The 19,885-nt window shown below is 44.8% G+C and overlaps 1 protein-coding gene across 4 annotated transcripts in view; it reads right to left on the bottom strand.

The window, feature by feature from the left end:
• LOC128911478 (E3 ubiquitin-protein ligase rnf213-alpha-like) overlaps positions 1-19,885 on the bottom strand; it is a 62,840-nt gene that overhangs the window by 17,942 nt on the left and 25,013 nt on the right. For all 4 annotated transcript variants that reach the window (XM_054206466.1, XM_054206482.1, XM_054206487.1 and 1 more), the window contains 18 exons: positions 19,585-19,778; positions 18,784-18,939; positions 14,364-17,924; positions 13,243-13,376; positions 13,007-13,102; positions 11,628-11,743; positions 8,539-8,667; positions 7,771-7,835; positions 7,174-7,318; positions 5,978-6,119; positions 5,583-5,756; positions 4,780-4,913; positions 4,423-4,580; positions 3,940-4,143; positions 2,600-2,790; positions 1,588-1,708; positions 1,069-1,169; positions 374-547 (listed from right to left, as the gene is read on the bottom strand). In XM_054206466.1, the coding sequence (XP_054062441.1) occupies positions 374-547; positions 1,069-1,169; positions 1,588-1,708; positions 2,600-2,790; positions 3,940-4,143; positions 4,423-4,580; positions 4,780-4,913; positions 5,583-5,756; positions 5,978-6,119; positions 7,174-7,318; positions 7,771-7,835; positions 8,539-8,667; positions 11,628-11,743; positions 13,007-13,102; positions 13,243-13,376; positions 14,364-17,924; positions 18,784-18,939; positions 19,585-19,778 (5,995 nt within the window). The remainder of the gene's footprint in view (positions 1-373; positions 548-1,068; positions 1,170-1,587; positions 1,709-2,599; positions 2,791-3,939; positions 4,144-4,422; positions 4,581-4,779; positions 4,914-5,582; positions 5,757-5,977; positions 6,120-7,173; positions 7,319-7,770; positions 7,836-8,538; positions 8,668-11,627; positions 11,744-13,006; positions 13,103-13,242; positions 13,377-14,363; positions 17,925-18,783; positions 18,940-19,584; positions 19,779-19,885) is intronic.

Below are 19,885 nucleotides of genomic sequence, written 5' to 3'. Positions count from 1 at the left end.
CAGAAAACCTGCTCACTACAGCATTTTTTCTTGAATACTGAGGACAAACTTTCTTCTTCCCCTGTACTCTCCCTCTCTCCTATCTCCACTCAAGATAGCTAGACAACAAAGAAAAATGGATTCTCATGTAGCATGTTGCCTGTTGATCGCCTGTTGAGACAGAGGCAAAGGAGCTAGAACCAATCCCAGATCACTTCACGTGAATCCTTTCACCACCAGGAGTTTGCTGCACATGGTAAATACTGACATTTCCATGGAGCTCACATGTTAATGACATTTGTGTAGCCTCTGCTCTGGTAACTATTGCAGTATTTTACACAAAGTGATAGAGACTGAAACAACAAAACTTGTTGTTTTATTAGTTATAGGATACCTTGTGGCTGCTGTAGCTGTAGGTGTGTAATCCTCTGGGAAGTTATCCTTGCAGACCTTACACTGTTTGCTTCTCCACTCACGGATGCACTCTGAGCAGAAAATGTGGCCACAGGGCAGCTCTGCTGGGTCAGTGATCTCCTGTAGACAGCTCCTGCAGTCTTTTACACCCTTCCTGAAGGATGCCACCAAAAAAAGACACAACTCAGGACTGATTTTACTCTGGTGACAGACTTGAGGGTGGCCATGGGATTCTTGTGCCCAAAGTTTGCCATGGGCATCAAAACTGGATGGTCATTTTTAACTAGCCCTACTGGTGAGCAGGGAATAAGGGCAACATCTGCTAGTTTAATAAGGAAGTTGCTCCACCAGGGACCATCTCATCTAAGAGATGTGGCCCATCATGCTGAGCATGGCTGGGTGAGGGGCATGGGCCTTATTTAAAGTCTCACTAGGCCTGTAAGTACCTACATCGATTAGACCACATTCAGTTCAGGGGTTGTCTCTGGCACCAGCCAGGCACAACACTGCATGGGAAAGACTTTGCTCCATGGCCTTCTGAGATCGGGCATTACATGCCCTGACATTAGGAGTCTCCAGGAGGAATCTGTTGGCCTGAGGAGATTCATTCCTATTGACTAGTGACAATCGTAAAATGTCCCCAGAACAGCTTTTTTTTTCTTGGCTTTGACTTACACAAGGTATACAGTGTCAGCACTTTGGTTGCATTTCTTGAGCACTTTTGTCACCAACTCAAAAGTTTCTGCTGGCTCAAAATTTTGTGTTTCAGTCAGGCGCTGTAGGAAAGAAAGGATGGTGAAAGCTCAATGGAGATGTATTCTTGACATATGAAAGAGGAACAAGATGGGATGTCAGCACCACAAAACTGCATAATAGAACACCAAAATCAAACAGACCCGCCAAGTATCTTTCCTCATGTAATGCCAGGGATAATTAGCCTGAAATATGTCTTAAGCTTTCAAGGAAACCTTCTTTTAAATAAAATTCTGATTTTGGAGGGCTTTCATGATGATTCTGAAATCTCAGTGTTTTTTGCACTGGATGGGGTTTCTACCCTCTTCCCAACCCCTTCCTGTTTCTACGCCCTCCCTCAATCTGGGATCAGAGGAATCCCTGGAAGATAAGTCTCTTTCCAAACTCCACTTGTCTCCAAGGCTATAAATTGTCCACTCAAGCACTACACGGAGCTCATACATTCCAGATGAAGATGAACTGCTTCACAAGAAGTCTCAGAAGCTTCTCATCTATTTGTGTCTCATTGTGCAGCAGGTGGTCAAAGAACATGTAGACAATGTTGGTGCAGGTCCACTGCTGTCTGGAAAACACACATACACTAAGCTTCAAGACTTGCAAGGGAAAGCCACAGGTGACCAACTCTACTGTTGGCAATGGTGCAATTTTAAGTGGGAGGCTGGCCTAGAGACTTCTGAGGTCTCTTACAACCAAGATTTCTATGGCAGGTTCCAGATACTGTGAAATTATTTGAGGACACAAGACCTCCTGGGATAGCTTTGGAGGACTAGACTAAGCAAAGAGAGAAAAATATGCCATGGTCTTATCTACCTGACTTGTTGGAGTGTCCCCAGATAAAACTGAGTTATTGAATTGTTACTGGGTTTTGTCTGTGGAGACGCCTACTCTACTACAGCAAGCATCCTGGGCACGATCAAGCATGCAGTCAGACATTCAGAAAAACAGGTCTTATCGTCAAGTAATAATGGGTGCTTGACCATGATCAAAATGCATAGTTCTTAACACAGATTTTTTGGAGAGATTTTGCCATCGCTTTTTTGATAATTAGACAACAGAATGAGCAAGGGATTAGGAGGGAGCCAACAGTTTCAGGGATCAAGTTTCTCAAACTACTACGGCTTCCCAGTGAAAGGATGGATTAAGCTCACAGTGTAGACACCTAGCTCATAGAAGATATAAGGTGAGGCCCCATATAGTTGTCAATATATCTTTCAATTTGTTGGAGCACTGAATTAGGTACTCCAGGGAAAAAGGGTGGGCTATGAGCAATCCTTTTCCACAGACTGTATTTTTAATCTTCAAGCATTTTAGTTTCCAGATCTTTTGGTGAGAGCTGGCAGAATCTTTCATTGAACACATGCCAACAATTTGAAGGAAAAAATTTTGGCTTGTCTGAAAGAGGACCTGTTACTTGAAAGATGAAGATAAGGCTGTTGAGAAGGTTTGGACTTACAACACACTCCTCAGGAGTTCCCTTTTCTTCTGGTAAAGATGAATCTGGTAATTGTCCGTACTGATCCACTCCATCCAGGGCTTAATGGACTCGACCCTTCTAAGCCATTCTGTACAGGCCTCAAATGACTGAAGATTATCTGTGGGTTGCACCTTCTTCAGGAGGATGTTCAAGGTGTCAAGAGTGACAAACTGAAAATATATTTTAAAAGAGAGAAGAAAAAAATAGCTTCTATAGCTGAGCTAATCCCATTGCACCTTGGTGAAAAGAAAGCTTTGGAGGCTGTGGTGGGGAATTCTCTGAAAACCTTAGCTTAGTGCACACATCAACAAGTACTAGAGTAGGAACTTATTAGGTAGGGAGGTGAAAACATACAGAAACCATAATTGTACCGTAGTGTAACTCTGTGTTGCACTTGTGTCTTGAATACTGTTTGAATACTTGAACCAGAGCACTGGTTTCCCTCTACAGGGAAACTTTCAGCTCTAAGCTTCTAAAATTGTTGTCTTCAGCCCCCTTGATATTCAGGAGGGAGGAATAGGTATTTCCAAACAACAGTTCTTCCATTTCAAAGAGACATGCTTAAGATTGTTGAATGAATTGTTCTTTGGAAAGACTTAGGTGAGATCCAGTTGCCCATTTGCCAGGTCTCTGCTGTCAATGGAAATGCCTTTGGATGTCTGAGACATCTACACAGAGATGGTAGATAGGGCACAGGGCCTACAGGACACTCATGCCCTACTGCAGCAGGAGCTGGAGGCCAAACAGCATCTGAAATGTAGGTAGATGTCTACTTGTGGGCAACTAACTGAACAGCACCTCTCCAGGTGACTTCAGTCATGAGTCACTCTCCACTATCTCTGTAGCCCATGTTTTCACTAGCAACAACAGGAGGTCAAACAACCATTGCAAATATAGACACATCTCTGTAGACATGTAAGCAAGAGTGTCCGAATCCAGATATGGACTACACCCCTGAAGTTAAATACTATGACCATCACCTATAAGGTCTGAGTGTCTAAGAAGAGATGAATGTCATACCCAGAAAAACAGAAGCAAAAGGATGTTTAATATTTTTCTATGCAGTGCAGATTGAATTATAGAAGTCTTGAAGACCAAAAAGTATAAATGGAATTAAAAAATGGTTAAATGAAGGATATGTCCTTTGGTGAGGAATAAGCTGGATATGACTACCAGCTCGGAAGATCCCTAAGACTCACAGGAAGCTGGAAAATGCTTCCAAGGAAAGATCCCCTGAAGTCTTGACTCCTTTCTTACACACTTTCACTGAGTATTTGCTAGTGACCATTGTGAAATACCAGCTGTTCCCTTTTGCTCACCATTTCTGGTGGGTCCTTCTCATACTTTTTTTGCAGCTCGCTTGTTACAGTCTCATAACTTTTTACCAAGTCAACAAAGAGTTGATACTCATCTCGTAGGTAGAAATATTCCATATGAAGCCAAATGGGGGAAAAGCTCATCTCCTCCTGCCCCACAGAGGAGCAGAGCTGTTTCGCATTGACTAGGAGAGCTTTTGACAGAATCTGCAGACAAAATAAAAGGTGTTATTTCTGCTCCAAACAAACATCAGGGGACTGAGAATGGCATTCAGCATTGTTGAAGCAGCCCAGTCAAACTTCTACATCAAAAAACCCCAACTTCCCTTAAGGTGGAATTAAAACTGAGCACCAACGATTGTTGGGAACTGTGCGGAACATGAGAAGCTAATTTTTTTCCCCCAGTTCTTGGAACCATAGATATCTGTAGCCCTGTGACTCAAGCCAGTGCCATTTAAAGCTTGTACTCCACCAAACCCCATTTACCTCATAGACAGAAAGATCTTGTCCAGGAAAAGTCATCCTTAGAAAGTCATTAGCGTAACACTGCATTGTCTCTGGATTACAGCCATCTAGGGTCAACACATTCTTGATCAGCGTTTGGAACAATTTGGCTGGTTCCTTCATAGGCACTTTTGGATGACCTAGAGGAAAGGACAGAGATGTCAGGTAACCAGAAAATAGAAGCTGACAGGACATCAGCTGTTCTAGGTCATTAAGGTTGTGTGGGGAACAGAACTGCCATGGTTGCTGCTACCACAACTTTTGGCTATTGTGGGAAAATTTGGAGATCATCTTCAACTGGGTTAAAAAGCAACACCTGCTTGAAAAGTCTGACGTTACCTTTCATATTATAGACTCTCTCCCATAGTTCCTCCAGGTAGGCCTTCAAAACCCAACTGAATGGGAACTGGCAAAACACAGATGTGTTGGGGTCTTCAGTCATTGACAACACGGAAATCTTAGCATCTTGTTCCCTTAAACAGCACAGAATGAAGCAATCATGTAATATGCTCTATGTATACTGAACTGAAGCATCACAGAGAAATTTCTGACTGATGCTGGTATATGTTCTGCTTAAAAAGTTAAACAGCACAGAAAGATATTTTGTGAAAAACTCAGCAACAGTGAAAACGCAGCAGGAGCAGAAGTTCCTGTCACTGGAAGCTGAAGGCTAAAAAAGGGGAACAACAGGGGAAAGGCAACTGAGTCAAACATCTGTCTTGTCTCTGACTACAGCTGCTGTTCAGAGTAAGCTAACTGATCAATTGAAATCTGATTGTTAGACGCTAAATGCATTTTGAGCCGAGGAGTGGATTCATCTGCTCTGACCTTAGGGAACTCAAATTCAAGTTTCTAAATTCTGGACCTGTTGTTTCTGACTTTATCCTGTGTTTATCATTATTCCAAGGAAATGGAGTTCCTCAAAAATGTTTCTGAGTTGATGAAGGTTTAAGTGAACAGGAAGGTTCTGATTCCAATGTTATGACACAAAGGACTTTTCATGGATAAGTTATGAGCTGTGTGAGCTTATCTTAAATTCAGACTTATTTTTTTTACCATTTCTTTCTGCAGAGGGTTGATTTATGAAAGCAGGTTTTTGTTCTCCTAATGTACATACTATCTTTTTCCACTAAGTCTCTTACTTGCTGGTATATTTAATTCTCAAGAATGATTCTTCTTTGAACATCTGAAGCCACAGTTCTGAGAGTGGAGACAGTGGAAAGAGATGATCCAGGTTGTTGTTTGCATCCACCACTGCGAGAATTTGAGCAAACAGATTGGCCACAATGTCTTCTAAATGCATCCAGAGCGCATGCCTAGAAGTGATAACATGGCTGGTCAAGTGTTTTCCTGGTACCTGACCAATCCCCTATTCACCAGAAACTCACATCTACTTCTGTATACCAGGTAGCAATATCCCTCCCGGTCATCATATCTGAGCCCCATTAAGTATTGTGCTTCACACGCTACAGTTCTTTTAACGCTCTCAGAAACAGACTTGTTAGAAATTTGGAAAGGGATGCACAGGTAAAAGTACCTGAATGAAGAGTCTTCAAGGATGAACTCACTGGAGACAGCTCTGCGGAAAACCCACTCCCTTGGCTCACGGCTTATTTTCTCACGTTCTTGTAGGAGGTGGCAAATTCTCCTTTTCAGCACATTCATAAAATGACTAGAAACTAAGCATAAAACAATGCTTATTAAAACATTTGAATGAAAGTTGTTTCCATGCAAAGTTTTCAGTCAAAGTAAAGCCAGTCATAGAAAGTGACCTCTGTGAACGTTCTTGGTTTTCCTCCACAATAAAATCCAGGGGCTTTATATTCTACCCTAGTCTCTTCCCTTTCCTCTTTATTTCTCATGAGTCGATTTTTGGGGCAACATTTAGTAAAGACATGCCATTTTTGACAGAGAAAAGAAAATCCACTTCTCTCTGTCTCAGTCTTTTAAAAATAATGGTGTGAATTAGGTTCTTTGGTGTATAAATACTACGATATTCGTATTGATGTGGACAAATGTTTAGAATTGTATGTCACAAGAACAGTCACAGTGCTGCAGAAGGGTTGACATCCTGTTCTTATCTGTATGACACTGGTATCAATATAAAATAAAATTGACGGGATTGTTTCCATTTCAGTATTGATATAACCACAAGCAAAATTCCTCCTGCATTGTGCTGAGGAATGAAGGTGTCACTCTGCAATCACAAGAAAACTTCTTTCCCTGAGTGATATTTTCTTATAGTCAAAACTTGGTACAGAATAAATTCTGGTTTTGCCATATGACCACGAGGACTTCCCAAAACCACCCCATCTTTGAAGTGGCAACATGGTCTATTTTCTTTTTCAGTCATTAACAAACATCCTAGGCACCTGACAGGAACCTGTTGCTCAAAGAAGAGCAAGTCATGCACCGCAGTGACAAAGTCTTTCCATATGCAGGAAAGAATAATTTCTAACTGCACATACAAGGATTTTGGTACTTGGTTTCTGAGAAAACCAGATCCTTTCCATTTTGATGAAGCCCTAGTTTTCTATCAAAACACCACATCACCTGCATAAATAGTTTGTATCAATTCTATGTAGAAATCAGTTAGGTGGGTTTGGGCTCTGAAGGTCATCAAAACTCGTGCAGAAAGCTGGATGTTTCAGTACAGACTCTGAGAACACACATCATGAGGTGCACGGAGAGCAGAACAGGCCCAACCCACTCTGGGCCTTGGTTTGTACCCACATGTGGTTCTACCATGATCCTGGAAAAGCAAGTTGTGAATGATCATAATTCTCTCAGTGGCACGCCGACTGTTGTCTGCCTTGTCTTCCAGCTGGATCACGGCTTTCTGGATGCTCTGTTTGATCATAGAGTCCATGCTGAGGAACTGTGAATGGAAAAGATTGGAGGTCAGTATATTGCCTAACGCTCCATCGCATTTGGTCTGTCAATTCCTACTTGACACAACGGACTCCCAAGTATATGTTTACTTCACCATCTCATCCCTAGTAAGTCAATCCTAACACTGAAAAGAAGTGCCAAAAGACCTGGCAAGGGATGGAGAAACAGGAAAAGAGATTCCATGCTTTGTGAAAGTTCACAAAAGGCTTAAATGTGCCTCCTCTGGCCTTGTGCTGGTCTGTCACAGGGTGGGGACCACTTCACCCTCAGTGTCTGACTCACAAAGACCTGCAACTACTTTTTTCTGTAGCAAATGTAGTATCCGAACTGGGGACCAGCATAACTGGATCCCTAAATGCCTATGAAATTTATTGTTTCCTAAACCAGTTGCTGGGTAATGTCAGGCAGCTGAAATAATAAAAAAGAAATAAATCATACATTTCCTTCTGGAAAAAGACCGGACTTGTCTGGATCTTCAAGTGCAGCAGATTCTTCTGGAGAACCTGAAATCACAGTCAGTCATAAGACTCCTTTGTAAAAAATGTAGAAACCTGAAAAATAGATACCTCTATCCAAAGGAAGCATCTGGAGTCTCTCAACAACCAACAAAGGATTGCAAAGCTGTCAATCTAAGAAATTTCAACATGGACTTTGTCCCCTCTGGGGCCAATTGCCCAGCAAGCAGATCTTAGTTTTGGTTGGCACCCTGTAGGAAACGTGAGTGTGTCAGGACAGGACGTGGAGTCCCTCCCAACTGCTCCTGCCTCCCTGTCTACATACATCCTGAAAACAATGGGAGGGATGTATCGAGTTGTCCTTGAACTCACCAGATCAGGAGCATTGAGCAGTTTTATTTGGGCAAGGTGGGCAGAAAGACTTGCTGGGAATCAGAGGGAATAAGTGTGTGTCTACGGTGTGCTGAATGCCACAGCAGTAGAGACAATTTACTATTGTAACTGAAGAACAAACTTAGGTACTCTGCTGCCTTACAGGCACAACTTGCAGACCAGGAGGAAAAAAATGCAGTGCTGTGAGGACTTCAGAAACAGCAAGTACAGTATGTCCTGCTGAGACCCAGGACCAGTGCCTTCACAAACCGCTTGATCTTGTCTCCAAAGACCACTTCATCTAGTTATAATTAAAACTGGAGACGGAGCAAATGTGACTCGGAGGAAGGGTAGTGGCGAAAAACAAACGGCTGGTTACCTGTTGCGAGATGCCCGTGGAAAGCGGTCATGAAAATCTCAGCAATAGTCATTTTGGCGAGCTGGCCCAGATTGGCTGTAAAGTTGTCTGGGGGCATCAGTTCATCCAAGTGGATCGACATCCATTCGCCTGAGGAGGCAGTAAACATGACAGAAATAGTAGTACTGGACATAACTCCTGTGAACAGTTGACCTGCTCTCCTTGGTGCACTACACCCACCCAGAAAAATCAATAAACTTTGGCTGCCCTAGCCTATAGCAGCCTGGATAATAAAATATTGAGAGATGGAAGATTTACCACCTCCTGTTTCTTTTTGCTCTGAGGGAGGACGGGCTTCTCTTTTATTGTTCTGTTCCCCCCTCCCCATATTCCCAGTGCTAATGGGCACAAATGCCCTAACTGCCATTCTCATCCATTGTCTAGGGAAGAAAATGATCCCATAACCCAAAAGGTGTTTGACTACCTTCAACATAAAGAAGTTTTTTCTTATGTTTGAATGGAATTTCTTGTATTTCAGTTTGTGCCCATTGCCTCTTTTTCTGTAATGGTACACCACTGAAACATCTGGCTCCATCTTCTTTATGCCCTCCCCATCATGTATGTATCTACAGTCATAAGATCCCACAAGCTTTCTCTTCTCCAACCTGAACTGTCTCAGCTTTCTCAGCCTCTCATATGAAAGATGCTCCAGTCCCTTAATCATCTTTGTGGCCATTCACTGGGCTTGTGCCCAGTCAATATCTCTTCTATACTGGGAAGCACAGAAATGGACACAGTAGTCCAGGGGTGGCCTTACCAGTGCTGAGTAGAGGGGGAAGATCACCCTCCTCAACCTGCTAGCAGCACTTTGCCTAATGAAGGCTGTGTTGGCCCTCTTTGTCACAAGGACACACCACTAGCTAATGTTAAACTTGATATCCACCAAGACCACCAGATCCTTCTCTGTGAAACCACTTTCCGGCTGGTCAGCACCCAGCCCATACTGGTGCCTGGGGTTGTTCCTCAATGAGCTTAGGACTTTGGGATTCCCTCTGTTGAACTTCATGACATTCCTGCAAGTCCATTTGTCCAGCCTGTCCAGGACCCTTTGGATGGCAAAATGACTCTCTCCTGTATCAGCCACTCTTCGCAGTTTTGTATCATCAGCAAACTTACTGCAGGTACACTCTGTCCCATGATCTGGATTATTAATGAAGATGCTAAATGTTACTGGCCCCCGTATCGATCCTCGAGGTAACACCACTAGCGAGTGGCCTCCAGCTGGACTTTGTGCTGTTGAGCAAGACCTTTTAAGTGCATAGAATCATAGAATCATAGAGCTGCCTAGGTTGGAAGGAACCTTTTAGGTCATCTAGTCCAACCATCAACCTAACTCTGACAAAAACCATCACTAAACCATATCTCTAAGCACTATGTCTACCCGTCTTTTAAATACCTCCAGGGCTGATGCCTCAACCACTTCCTTGGGCAGCCTGTTCCAATGCTTAATAACCCTTTCAGTGTAAAATTTTTTCCTAATATCCAGTCTAAGCTTCCCCTGGTGCAACTTGAGGCCGTGTCCTCTTGTCCTGTCACCTGTTAACCTGGGAGAAGAGACCGACCCAGTTCAAGAGGGACAGGGAACTACTGGAGCGAGTCCAGCGTAGGGCAACCAAGATGATTATGGGACTGGAGCACCTCCCTTATGAGGAAAGGCTGAAAGAGCTGGGACTCTTTAGCCTGGAGAAGAGAAGGTTGAGGGGGGACCTGATTAATGTTTACAAGTACCTAAAGGGTGGGTTTAAGGAGGACGGAGCCAGGCTCTTTTCAATGGTTCCCAGCGACAGGACAAGGGGCAATGGGCACAAGCTAGAACATAGGAAGTTCCGTTCAAATACACGGAAAAACTTCTTTACAGTGAGGGTGACAGAGCACTGGAACAGGCTGCCCAGGGAGGTTGTGGAGTCTCCTTCTCTGGAGATTTTCAAGACCCGCCTGGATGCAGCCCTGAGGGATGTGCTTTAGGCAACCCTGCTCTAGCAGGGGAGTTGGACTAGGTGATCTCTAGAGGTCCCTTCCAACTCTGAAGATTCCGTGATTCCGTGATTCCGTGACCCCCACCTCTCTACAGCCTCCTTTCAGGTAGTTGTAGAGAGCAATAAGGTCTCCCTTCAGTCTCCCTTTCTCCAGGCTGAACAACCCCAGCTCCCTCGGTGGCTTCTTCTGGACTTGCTGTCCAGACCCCTCACCAGCTTCGTTGCCCTTCTCTGGACCCACTCCAGCACCTCAGCGTCTTTTTTTGTAGTGAGGGGCCCAAAACTGGACACAGTACTCATGGTGGAGACTCACCAGTGCCGAGTACAAGGGGACAATCACGTCCCTAGTCCTGCTCACCACACTGTTTCTGATACAGGCCAGGATGCTCTTGGCATCCTCGGCCACCTGGGCACACTGCTGGATCAAGTTAAGCTGGCAGCTGATCAACTCCCCCAGGTCCTTTTCTGCCAGGCAGCTCTCCAGCCACTCTTCCCCAAGCCTGTAGCACTGCATGGGGTTGTCGTGACCCAAGTGCAGGACCCAGCACTTAGTCTTGTTGAACCTCATATCATTGGCCTCAGCCCATCAATCCAGCCTCTCCAGATCCCTCTGCAAAGCCTTTCTACTCTCAAGCAGGTCGACACTCCCACCTAACTTGGTGTTGTCTGCAAACTTACTGAGGGTTTGAGAAGCATTTCAGCTACTTGTCAGTCCAACTCACTGTCCCTACTTTAGTTTGTCAGTGAGGATGTTACAGGAGACAGTGTTAAAAACCTTACTAAAGTCAAGATAAACACCATCCATCATTCTCTCCTCATCCACCAAGCCAGTCGTCTCATCACAGAAGGCTATCAGTTTGTTCAGACTTCATTTCCCATTCATAAATCCAGGTTGACTTATTGCTTTTCATGTATTTGGAAAAGGTTTCCAGGATTATTTGCTACATCATCTTTCCAGGGATCAATGTGAGGCTATCTGGTCTGTGGTTTCCTGGATCCTTCTTCTTGCCCTTGCACAAACCCTCCTTTCCCTCCCACTGTCTCCCTGATCCAATGTAGCAATTTCAATCTTACCACTGTCAAATGCCAGGTAGCTGCAGCCTCCCAGAACACGCGGGACTTGAGTGGCCAGGACAACATGTGATGGGCCTGTGCCTGTTGATTTCCTTCTTTCGTCTATGATACAGTACCTAGAATCAGGACAGAGAGGCTAAAAAGTCCATTCTTTTTGTCTGTTGGGCAGAGAATCTCCCAAAGCCATTCCCTGCCTTTCCAGGTCTCAGGCAGGCCTTTTGGAAGGGCCAACAGCTCGAGGTGTGGCTGGTCTGCAGTGGTGGAAGGGAAGAGAGAAGCTCAGCTAAGCCCACCCCTGCTCTGTCAAGGACAAGAGCCAAGATGGTGTTGGCTACCTCAAGACTCATGCCCATTTATCTCCCCTACACCCTCTCCAAGCAATGACTTACTCACATGCCTCAGCAAGCTCTTTCATGACAGATTTCCCTCCCGGCTGAACACTGAATCTTTACTTTAATCTGAATTTGTTTTGTTGTAAGTATGGGTCTCTGCCCAATCATATGTTCTTTCTGGCAATCATGGGAATAACATTAGCAATATTTGCCACAAAAATACAGACAAATTATACAGCAAAAACCAGCACACAGACCAATACAGATCTTGCTGGGAAACGGGCTAAAATCCAGTATAGCTTTACTAGAAGTAGGACCAGAAAATTTCAAGTCCCTCTCTAGAAAAGCACAAATCCACACAGAACAAAGCATTTCAGGAGACAACAAGGATATGAACAGGAAATGTAGGTGAGTGAGAAAGGGGGTAAGAGGGATCATATTGAGAGAGGATGTGTCTGGATTGGGGAGTGTGTTGCTAATGTACTTCAAGGGCTTTAGGCCAACCTTATATAATGCTACAGTCAGTGATTTAAGCCCTCACTGGTGCCCAGAAGGGCTTAAGTCTCCTGAAGGCCAGTCCTGAGAGGCATCTTGGATCCCTAGGGTGTCTCAAACGGCACCAGATGTCAGTTTAAGTCCTTTAGTTTGATGACTGAAGGAAAAAAAGTCATCTGGTGTTAGGCCCTGTTTGGAGTAGTTTGTGCCATGTGAGTCAACCGTGCTGGGGGAAGGTGGTTTTAATGTGGGAAGGGTGTATAAAGCATGATCCCAGAATGAAGATGCTGTTTTAGACAAATGAAAGCTGAGATGTTAGGGTTCCTTTAATCTTAACACAGACTTGGAAATTTAAACTGCACAACATAGGCATGAGCGCACACACAGAGATATACACATAAAGATATACGATAACATCTGCAATGACTCCACTCAACGGGTCACTAAAACCAATGCTATATCGCATGGCTATTTGGCCACTGAATCTTACCTTACCGTTGCACTGAACTAAAGAAATATATAAGGAAAGAAGAAACAAGGAAGAATGTTTACTTGGCAGAAGCTAGCAGCCTTTTACTGTTCTGTGGCTCATCAAAGTGAAACTGGATGAGGAGCAGTTTCTCTTCTGATGATTGTGCAAAAAAACTCCTGCAGATAATGAAATGGACTGTTATTGCTCTATTCATCAAATGACCTCTGTTCTTTACCCTCTCTGCTCCCCCTCTCCCTCTTTCCCCAAGACTCCAATCTATAAAATTAACAAAGGTGAGAAGGAAATCTCTCCTCACCTGAGTTCCTGGCGGAAAGTGTATTCAGTGTCAAACTGGCTTAGGAAGAGGCAGTGGATTTTATTTTTAAGCTTAAGTGTCTTCCTTATCTCTTCTAAATCCCTCTCATTTAGAAGTCTTGCATGCGTAGATACCTGCAGTGAAGGACAAATTAATTCCAGGAAGATACAGTGCAGTTGTATTATCAACTGGGAAAATTGAAGTGATCCCCTTACGGACCTTTTCAAGTGCTTCCTAAAGGCAATACTCAGAAATGTGCCCTGCTTACAGGGAAGAAGGGTGGGAGTGTTGTTAACAACCAGAAAAACCCTGATTCCTTGTGCCAGAAGAGACTTAGACTTGAGCTGCATCCTTAGGAATGACTCAGATGCTGTGAGGCAGTGACTCCAAAGGAGTCCTGCTGGGACATTTGCATCAGCGCTTTGAATCTTGAGGCCTGGAAAAGCCTTTCCATGCAAAGTTATGGGCCTAGCACAACGGTCCCCATTTGTGACTCTACTGGGCTGACTGTCTCCCAAGGCTATGGGCTCCCAGTACTGTAGATCCTGTTTGGGGATTCATCTGATACCCTTTTAGGTGTCTCTATGCAACACAGGTTCCAGAGTTCCTGTGACGGTCACTGGAGAAGTGCTTAAGATGCTTTCTTTGGCACGGATTACAACTCCCAAAAATAGATGTCAGGGGGCAGTGGGCATGATCCAGGACCTGCAGCATTGTAAGAACCACCTAAAGTCCTGCTGGACGCTTGGTGGGATCCACACAGCATCACCAGTGGTGCTTGTCACTTGTCTGCAGGCAATGAATGATGCCCTGTGTGTCTTAGCCTTGAACCTCCAGAGCCTTCAAAGTTAGGAGCTGGCACCCACTGCTTGTCTGTTAGCAGATCAACCACATCTGGGTCAAGAGAGAAGCAGAGCCCACCTTGACTGTGGAGGACCACAAGGCAGAAGTCAGGCACATATGTGATACAACCGATGGGGCAGCATCCAAAGAGGACAGGTAGAAGCCCACCACTGTACAACAGTGGAACTTATCCAGTGGCTTAATGGAGTTTGTATGGCAACTTCCCTCTTCTGGAAAATAAGGACCGCTCTCACTGCTTTACACTGAAACACACGTACCTGCAGGCAGACCCCAGCAGTCCTCCCCTTCCTTGGTTGCTTGTTAACTGTTTCTCCCAAAACACTAACAAGGCTGTTGTGCTTCTGCTTGTGGAAGTACAAGTCTTGGATCTGCTCAGCATCATCCAGATGGGAGTATTTAAGGCGCAGGATGGAGTCAGGAGTTGCACACTGAACAAGTTTCCTTTTGGCAATGGAGAGCACTGTGTCTTCGTAGGGCTCAAGATCTCCCCAGGACCTGCTCTGAGTGCTCTCCAAAGCAACAGCTGCAGATGTGTCATTGCTGAAACCGATAAAGACATCCTGTTCCTTGGGGCTGAGCTTGGTGGACCAAACGTTGGAGAACTTGCTGCTGTCAATGGAGACAAACAGCCTGGCCCAGGACTGCAGGTTCTGCTTCAGCTGTTGCTGCTGCCAGTTCAGAACAGTGTTCATGTCCAAGCAGTGCTTCTCCAGCCGGTTCAGCAGTGGGGTGGGGAACTGGGTGTAGACTATGTTCTTCTCCTCTATCACAATGAGTCTGAACTCATCCTTCACACAGCTCTTCACTCTGTGAGTGCCAAGACCCAGGTCCACATAGTTATTTCCCCCCAGGCTAACGAAGCACTGGTTGAGTGCATCATAAAGGCTCTCATACAGGTTGTGTATATTTAGAAGAACAACAGGCCTGCCTGTCTCCATGCAGACCTTCACTCTGCTGACAGACCGGCATACCTGGGAATAATCTTGGTCCTGTGGAAAACCAGAGCCAAATATGATTTCACAGTTCTCAGCATCTATAAGCTGTGTCACCTGGATGATGTGGAAAGCTGCGTGGTTGGTTGTCAGCAGCAGGAGGTATCGAGACGTGAGTCCTGCCTGCTGCTTGCCCATATTTTCCTTCAGCAAAAGAAGTGTGTGGCTGGTTTCCAAATCAGGGGGAAGATACACCTCACTGATGCAGTTTCGGAAGAGCTCAACAGGACGGATATCACTGGAGCCTCCAAAGTTTCTCTGAATGGCCTTTATAATGATCTCCTCTCGAGAGATGCACTTCTTGTCCTGGGTGTAGAAAAGTATCATTTTGATCAAGCTGTAGAAATCACGGAGCCCAAAGAACTCATTTTTTTGTGTTTTTAGGACCTTGCAGTAGAATTCTGCCAGCAAAGGGAACAAATTCTCAATGCTTTTAAGGTGGGGTTGTGCAGCACAGATGCCCTTTGCAGTTTTAACTAGCTCTTCTTTGCTAGGGTCAGTTCGAAGTACAAGCAGACCTCTGTTCATTTTGGCAGGGTCTAGGGCCCAGTTTGAAATGCCCACAAAGCCAACTTTTTTGTAAGATTCTGGGGTTTCATCATCAACACATCCGTCTTCAAGAAGAGGGTGCAGTGTCTTCAGTGGCATCTCTGGTGAGTCTTCTGCAAGGCCGATCTCATCCAGGAGGACCACAGATGCAAACTCATCCAGATTCTTCTCCTTCTGGAACTGTGCACATTGTCGGAAAGTGGAGATGATCGCTTCTGGCTTTGAATAGGGACTACACTGAAAAGACACCAGCTGGATGTCCTTGCATCTTTTGAACAATGGGTTTTTGGACAGCCTGCCCTCCATGGCATCCACAGCAATGGTTTTAGACAGGGATTTTGAGCTTCCTGGCTTCCCAACCAGAAAGAGTGGAACTCGTAGGTCCATGCATATGACTATCATGAAGATGTTTTCCCTCAGAGCATCATTGCGGGCTACTGCCTCAGGAACAGAGAGGTTATCAAGAAATACCTCTTGGCAAAGCTCAATCTCTTGCTGCAGCAGGGATGCAGGGACAGAAAAGCATTTTGCAAGCTCCTCCAGGTAATCTTCGCGGCTCTCCAGAGATACATAATAGCAAGCTCCCACTGAAAGGACCAAGGCCCTTTGTGCATTATTTAAGATTGGCTCCCTTTTGTACTTCTTATCAATCTGAGGAAACAGCAGGTCTCTCAATTTATAAAACCAAAGCGTAATGTTCATGCAGCGCTCTATATCCCGAAGACTGGCAACTCTGCATTCGTCTTTCCTCTTCCTGAGAAACTTCTGTGAGGCTGAAATGACACTGGTAAAGATGTCCAAATTTCCAATGGTGATCTTGCCCTTCATGGCGGACTTTACAATCTCTCTGATGTACAGGCTCTGTGTCTTTTCATTCAGCTCTCCAAAATCCCAGACAAGAGGCAATAAGCTGGGTGGAAGGGGCTTGACCCGATACACCAGTTGTCGCAAAGGAATGTAGCCCAGTTTCTCCAGTGTGTCTTCACTTTGGACTCGGTACCCCAAGCCAGCTTTTTCAAGTTTCTTTATAGTTTCCTTGGTGTGCCTTCTGTAAGGGTTGCAAGCAGTTACTACTTTTAAACTGTCAGTGAGAATCTTCTCTCCATTTACACTGCGATCGCACAGCACCTCTTTGATTGCAAAGATAGCTTCTGATGTGTTGGCTTCGTCAAAAAAGAGTACAGTATCCACTTTGTGCCTTTCTTCATTGATACGCGCCAGCTCAATTGCCTGCCTAACTTTCTTGTGGATGGTCTTGGAAGTAGTGCCACCATGGACGCGTACCACCACCATGTTCTGAATGTCCCTGCCTGCCCTTTGCAGGCTGCACATGAACTGCACAAGCTTTGTCTTCCCACAACCTGTTTCACCCATGATGATTACAGGGATCCCACACTGGAATCGCAGGTGAATGGCAAGCATCTTCATGGTGTTGTCCAGTGTCAGCTGATACGATTCATCTGGATCTTGGGTGTAGCTCACACCAAAAACTCTGCAGAGGGCCTCCAGCTGCATTGTTCTGGGCAAGTCTTCAAAATTCTTATTGAAAGGAACATGCTGGGCTTTCAAAGTGCGATATAACTTAGCTTTGATAACATTCCTTTCCAAAATAGCTCTAGAATGGGCATCAATAGCATCCAAGTTATTGCTGATGTGGAAACCCAAGAACTCCATGGAGTCATTGTCTGCATGGAAGACTATATAGGGGTGTGACTCTTGTTCCCATTTTCGTCTTAGCTCATACTGTCTGATAATGCTGTTTTCCTCATCATCACTTTCTGCACTGGCCACACTTTCATCAGAGATGTCAAGAGAGGGCACGGCAAAGTCCTTGGACATGGTGATCATGAACTTTACCACAAATGTTTTAAACCCCTGGAAATCCTCTCCGACTGCTGGGCTACAGAAAACTGATTTCTCACACTTGCTTAGCTGAAAGTTTAGGAAATGAGTGAAGTTGCTAAGCTCGGTCCAGGAAGGGTTGTGTCTCCCACAGTACTCCAGTAAGAGCTTCAGGCACTCTTTCTCTGTCCCCTCAGTCCTTCCAGGGATGAAAAGGAAATGGTCAAGGTCTTCCTCCCTCTTATATCTGCTGAGGTACTGGTAAGACCTCTGGAAAGCTTCACTCTTTAACTTGTCTCTGTCAAACTGCTCCTCTTTCATTTCAGGAAGGCGACCAGAGTTGGGGTGCTCCAGCAAGTCAAGTACCCGCATTGGTGATACACATTTCACTGCAGGAAAAAGATCCAGGAACTTTTCTTCTGTTTCACTGGACATCTAAAAGAAAGTCAATAAGGAGTGCACAGATTACAATGACGACAGTTGCACAACCTTCTGCATTTGCCTACAGTTCAAGAGCTTTTTTTTCTACACACAAATAGGTCTGGAATCTGGGAAAATCATATGTAGATCAAATTTGTCCAAGCCTGCATGAATATTCCTAGACGGATATATACTGATGTGCCCGTACCCTGTAAGGTCCTGGTGCTGAGTGGATGTCCAATGAAAAGCTAGCATAGAGCAAACATGATTATGTGCACCCACCAAATGATCTGCCAAACAGACAGGTTTCAGCGCAGGGTACTCTCCATCTTCACAATGTCTTTCACTTCCAAATACTTGGCCAGACTCACCTTGCACTTGTGTCAACCTGGCAAAGGGAGCACACACAGCCCTCTTTGGCAGGGACCCTCACAGGTTTATGACCCATACCACGAAAAATCAAATTTCATTTGTTCTAAGCTGATCTTGTTAACATTGTTTAATGCTTCTGGTTCTTGTGCTGGAAGAGAGGGTGGATGCTTGCTCCCCATTCACCCTCTCCAGGCCACTCAGGATGTTCTAACTCTCCATCATATCCCTCATTTCCTCTTTTAGAATGTCCTCCCTCATTTCTCATATGGGAGACTTCTATTATTTTTTGAATATGTGGGATGTCTGTTACACCAGGAATGAACTGAAGAAAGCCCCGAGCCCCACACAGCACCTTACGTTTCCTGTCCAGAGTAGACACATGGTGAGACTGCTCATTTCTATGTAGATAAGCCATCACTCCAATACTGCAGATGAAGACCTGGTTATGTTAACCTCCTCCCTTACTATTCCTCTGACCTGCGCATCATCCCCAAATCAGTACCTCTTGTTTCCTTGTTCTGATAACACTTTTCCCTTTTGCCAGGTACTCAATCAAGTAAAGATGAGAGGATTTGCACTTCCAGACCAAGCCGTTGGGACTCTGGATGTGTCTTAGGATGCATAGGTCAATCAGCAGCCGGTAGAGACCTGTTGACACCTGACAGGGAAGAAACATTTGAAAATTGGTGAAAGATATGCCTATCAAAACACACTTACTCCACTACCCATGGCAGGTAGTAGTACCTGTAGCCAGACTACAGCTTTGCTCTCATTCTTGTGCAGGATTGCTATTCTAGCACACACTGAGACAGCTGCAACTGTTAATATGATCGGATGCTCAGTACTTCATAGCCTTCTGAGGTAGGACTAGGTCATCTGGATTCACCCTCTGCCCTAAGCCCACTACCTTTTATTTAAATAAAGCCTTCCAGAGGGGTATCAGACTGGATGTGAGTTGGAGAATCTGTTCCTTCTTCTCCCTGTATATGAGGGCTTCTATGTCTAACCTGATTTGTTTGAGTTCAGCCATCCTCCAGTACCCTACACTCTGATTGATACCAGTGTAGGAGGAAAGATTGCTTTTATGAAATGGGACCCATTTCACACAGCTTCCGCATCTGTGGGCATGGAACAAGGAAAATGCAGGCACCTAAGCTTCCAAACTGTACCCAGAACTCCTGTTGTCCACTTTAACTTTTAAGCACCTGCTGCTACTACTGTAGATGAGAATAAGCCATTCTTCTCTAAAAAAGCCTGTGAGGTCTTGGACACTCCACCTTCAACCACCAAGACAAAGACTCACCGCTGGTGACACATCAATGTGGAAGACGGTGGGTTGAGTTTCAGTCGGGAATTCTTCAACAGAGAGTAGCTCCTCCAGAAGGAACTGGAAATCAATCTCTGACTCCATCAGCCTAATGGTTTTGTGAACCATTGGTAAATCACCCAGCTGGGCACGGATCTTTTGGACAGTATTGTCCACAAACAGAGACTTACCTAAGGAACAGAAGAGACAGCCAAGATTCACCTTTGCAGTCAGTCTGCCCTTTCACATGCACAGGACATTTTTTCTCCCAATATCTCAATTCCCTCCAAATTGAGTG

This window comes from Rissa tridactyla, chromosome 1 (assembly GCF_028500815.1).
Source record: "Rissa tridactyla isolate bRisTri1 chromosome 1, bRisTri1.patW.cur.20221130, whole genome shotgun sequence".
Taxonomy (NCBI): Eukaryota; Metazoa; Chordata; class Aves; order Charadriiformes; family Laridae; genus Rissa; species Rissa tridactyla.
This window is presented reverse-complemented; position numbering and strand designations above follow the sequence as displayed.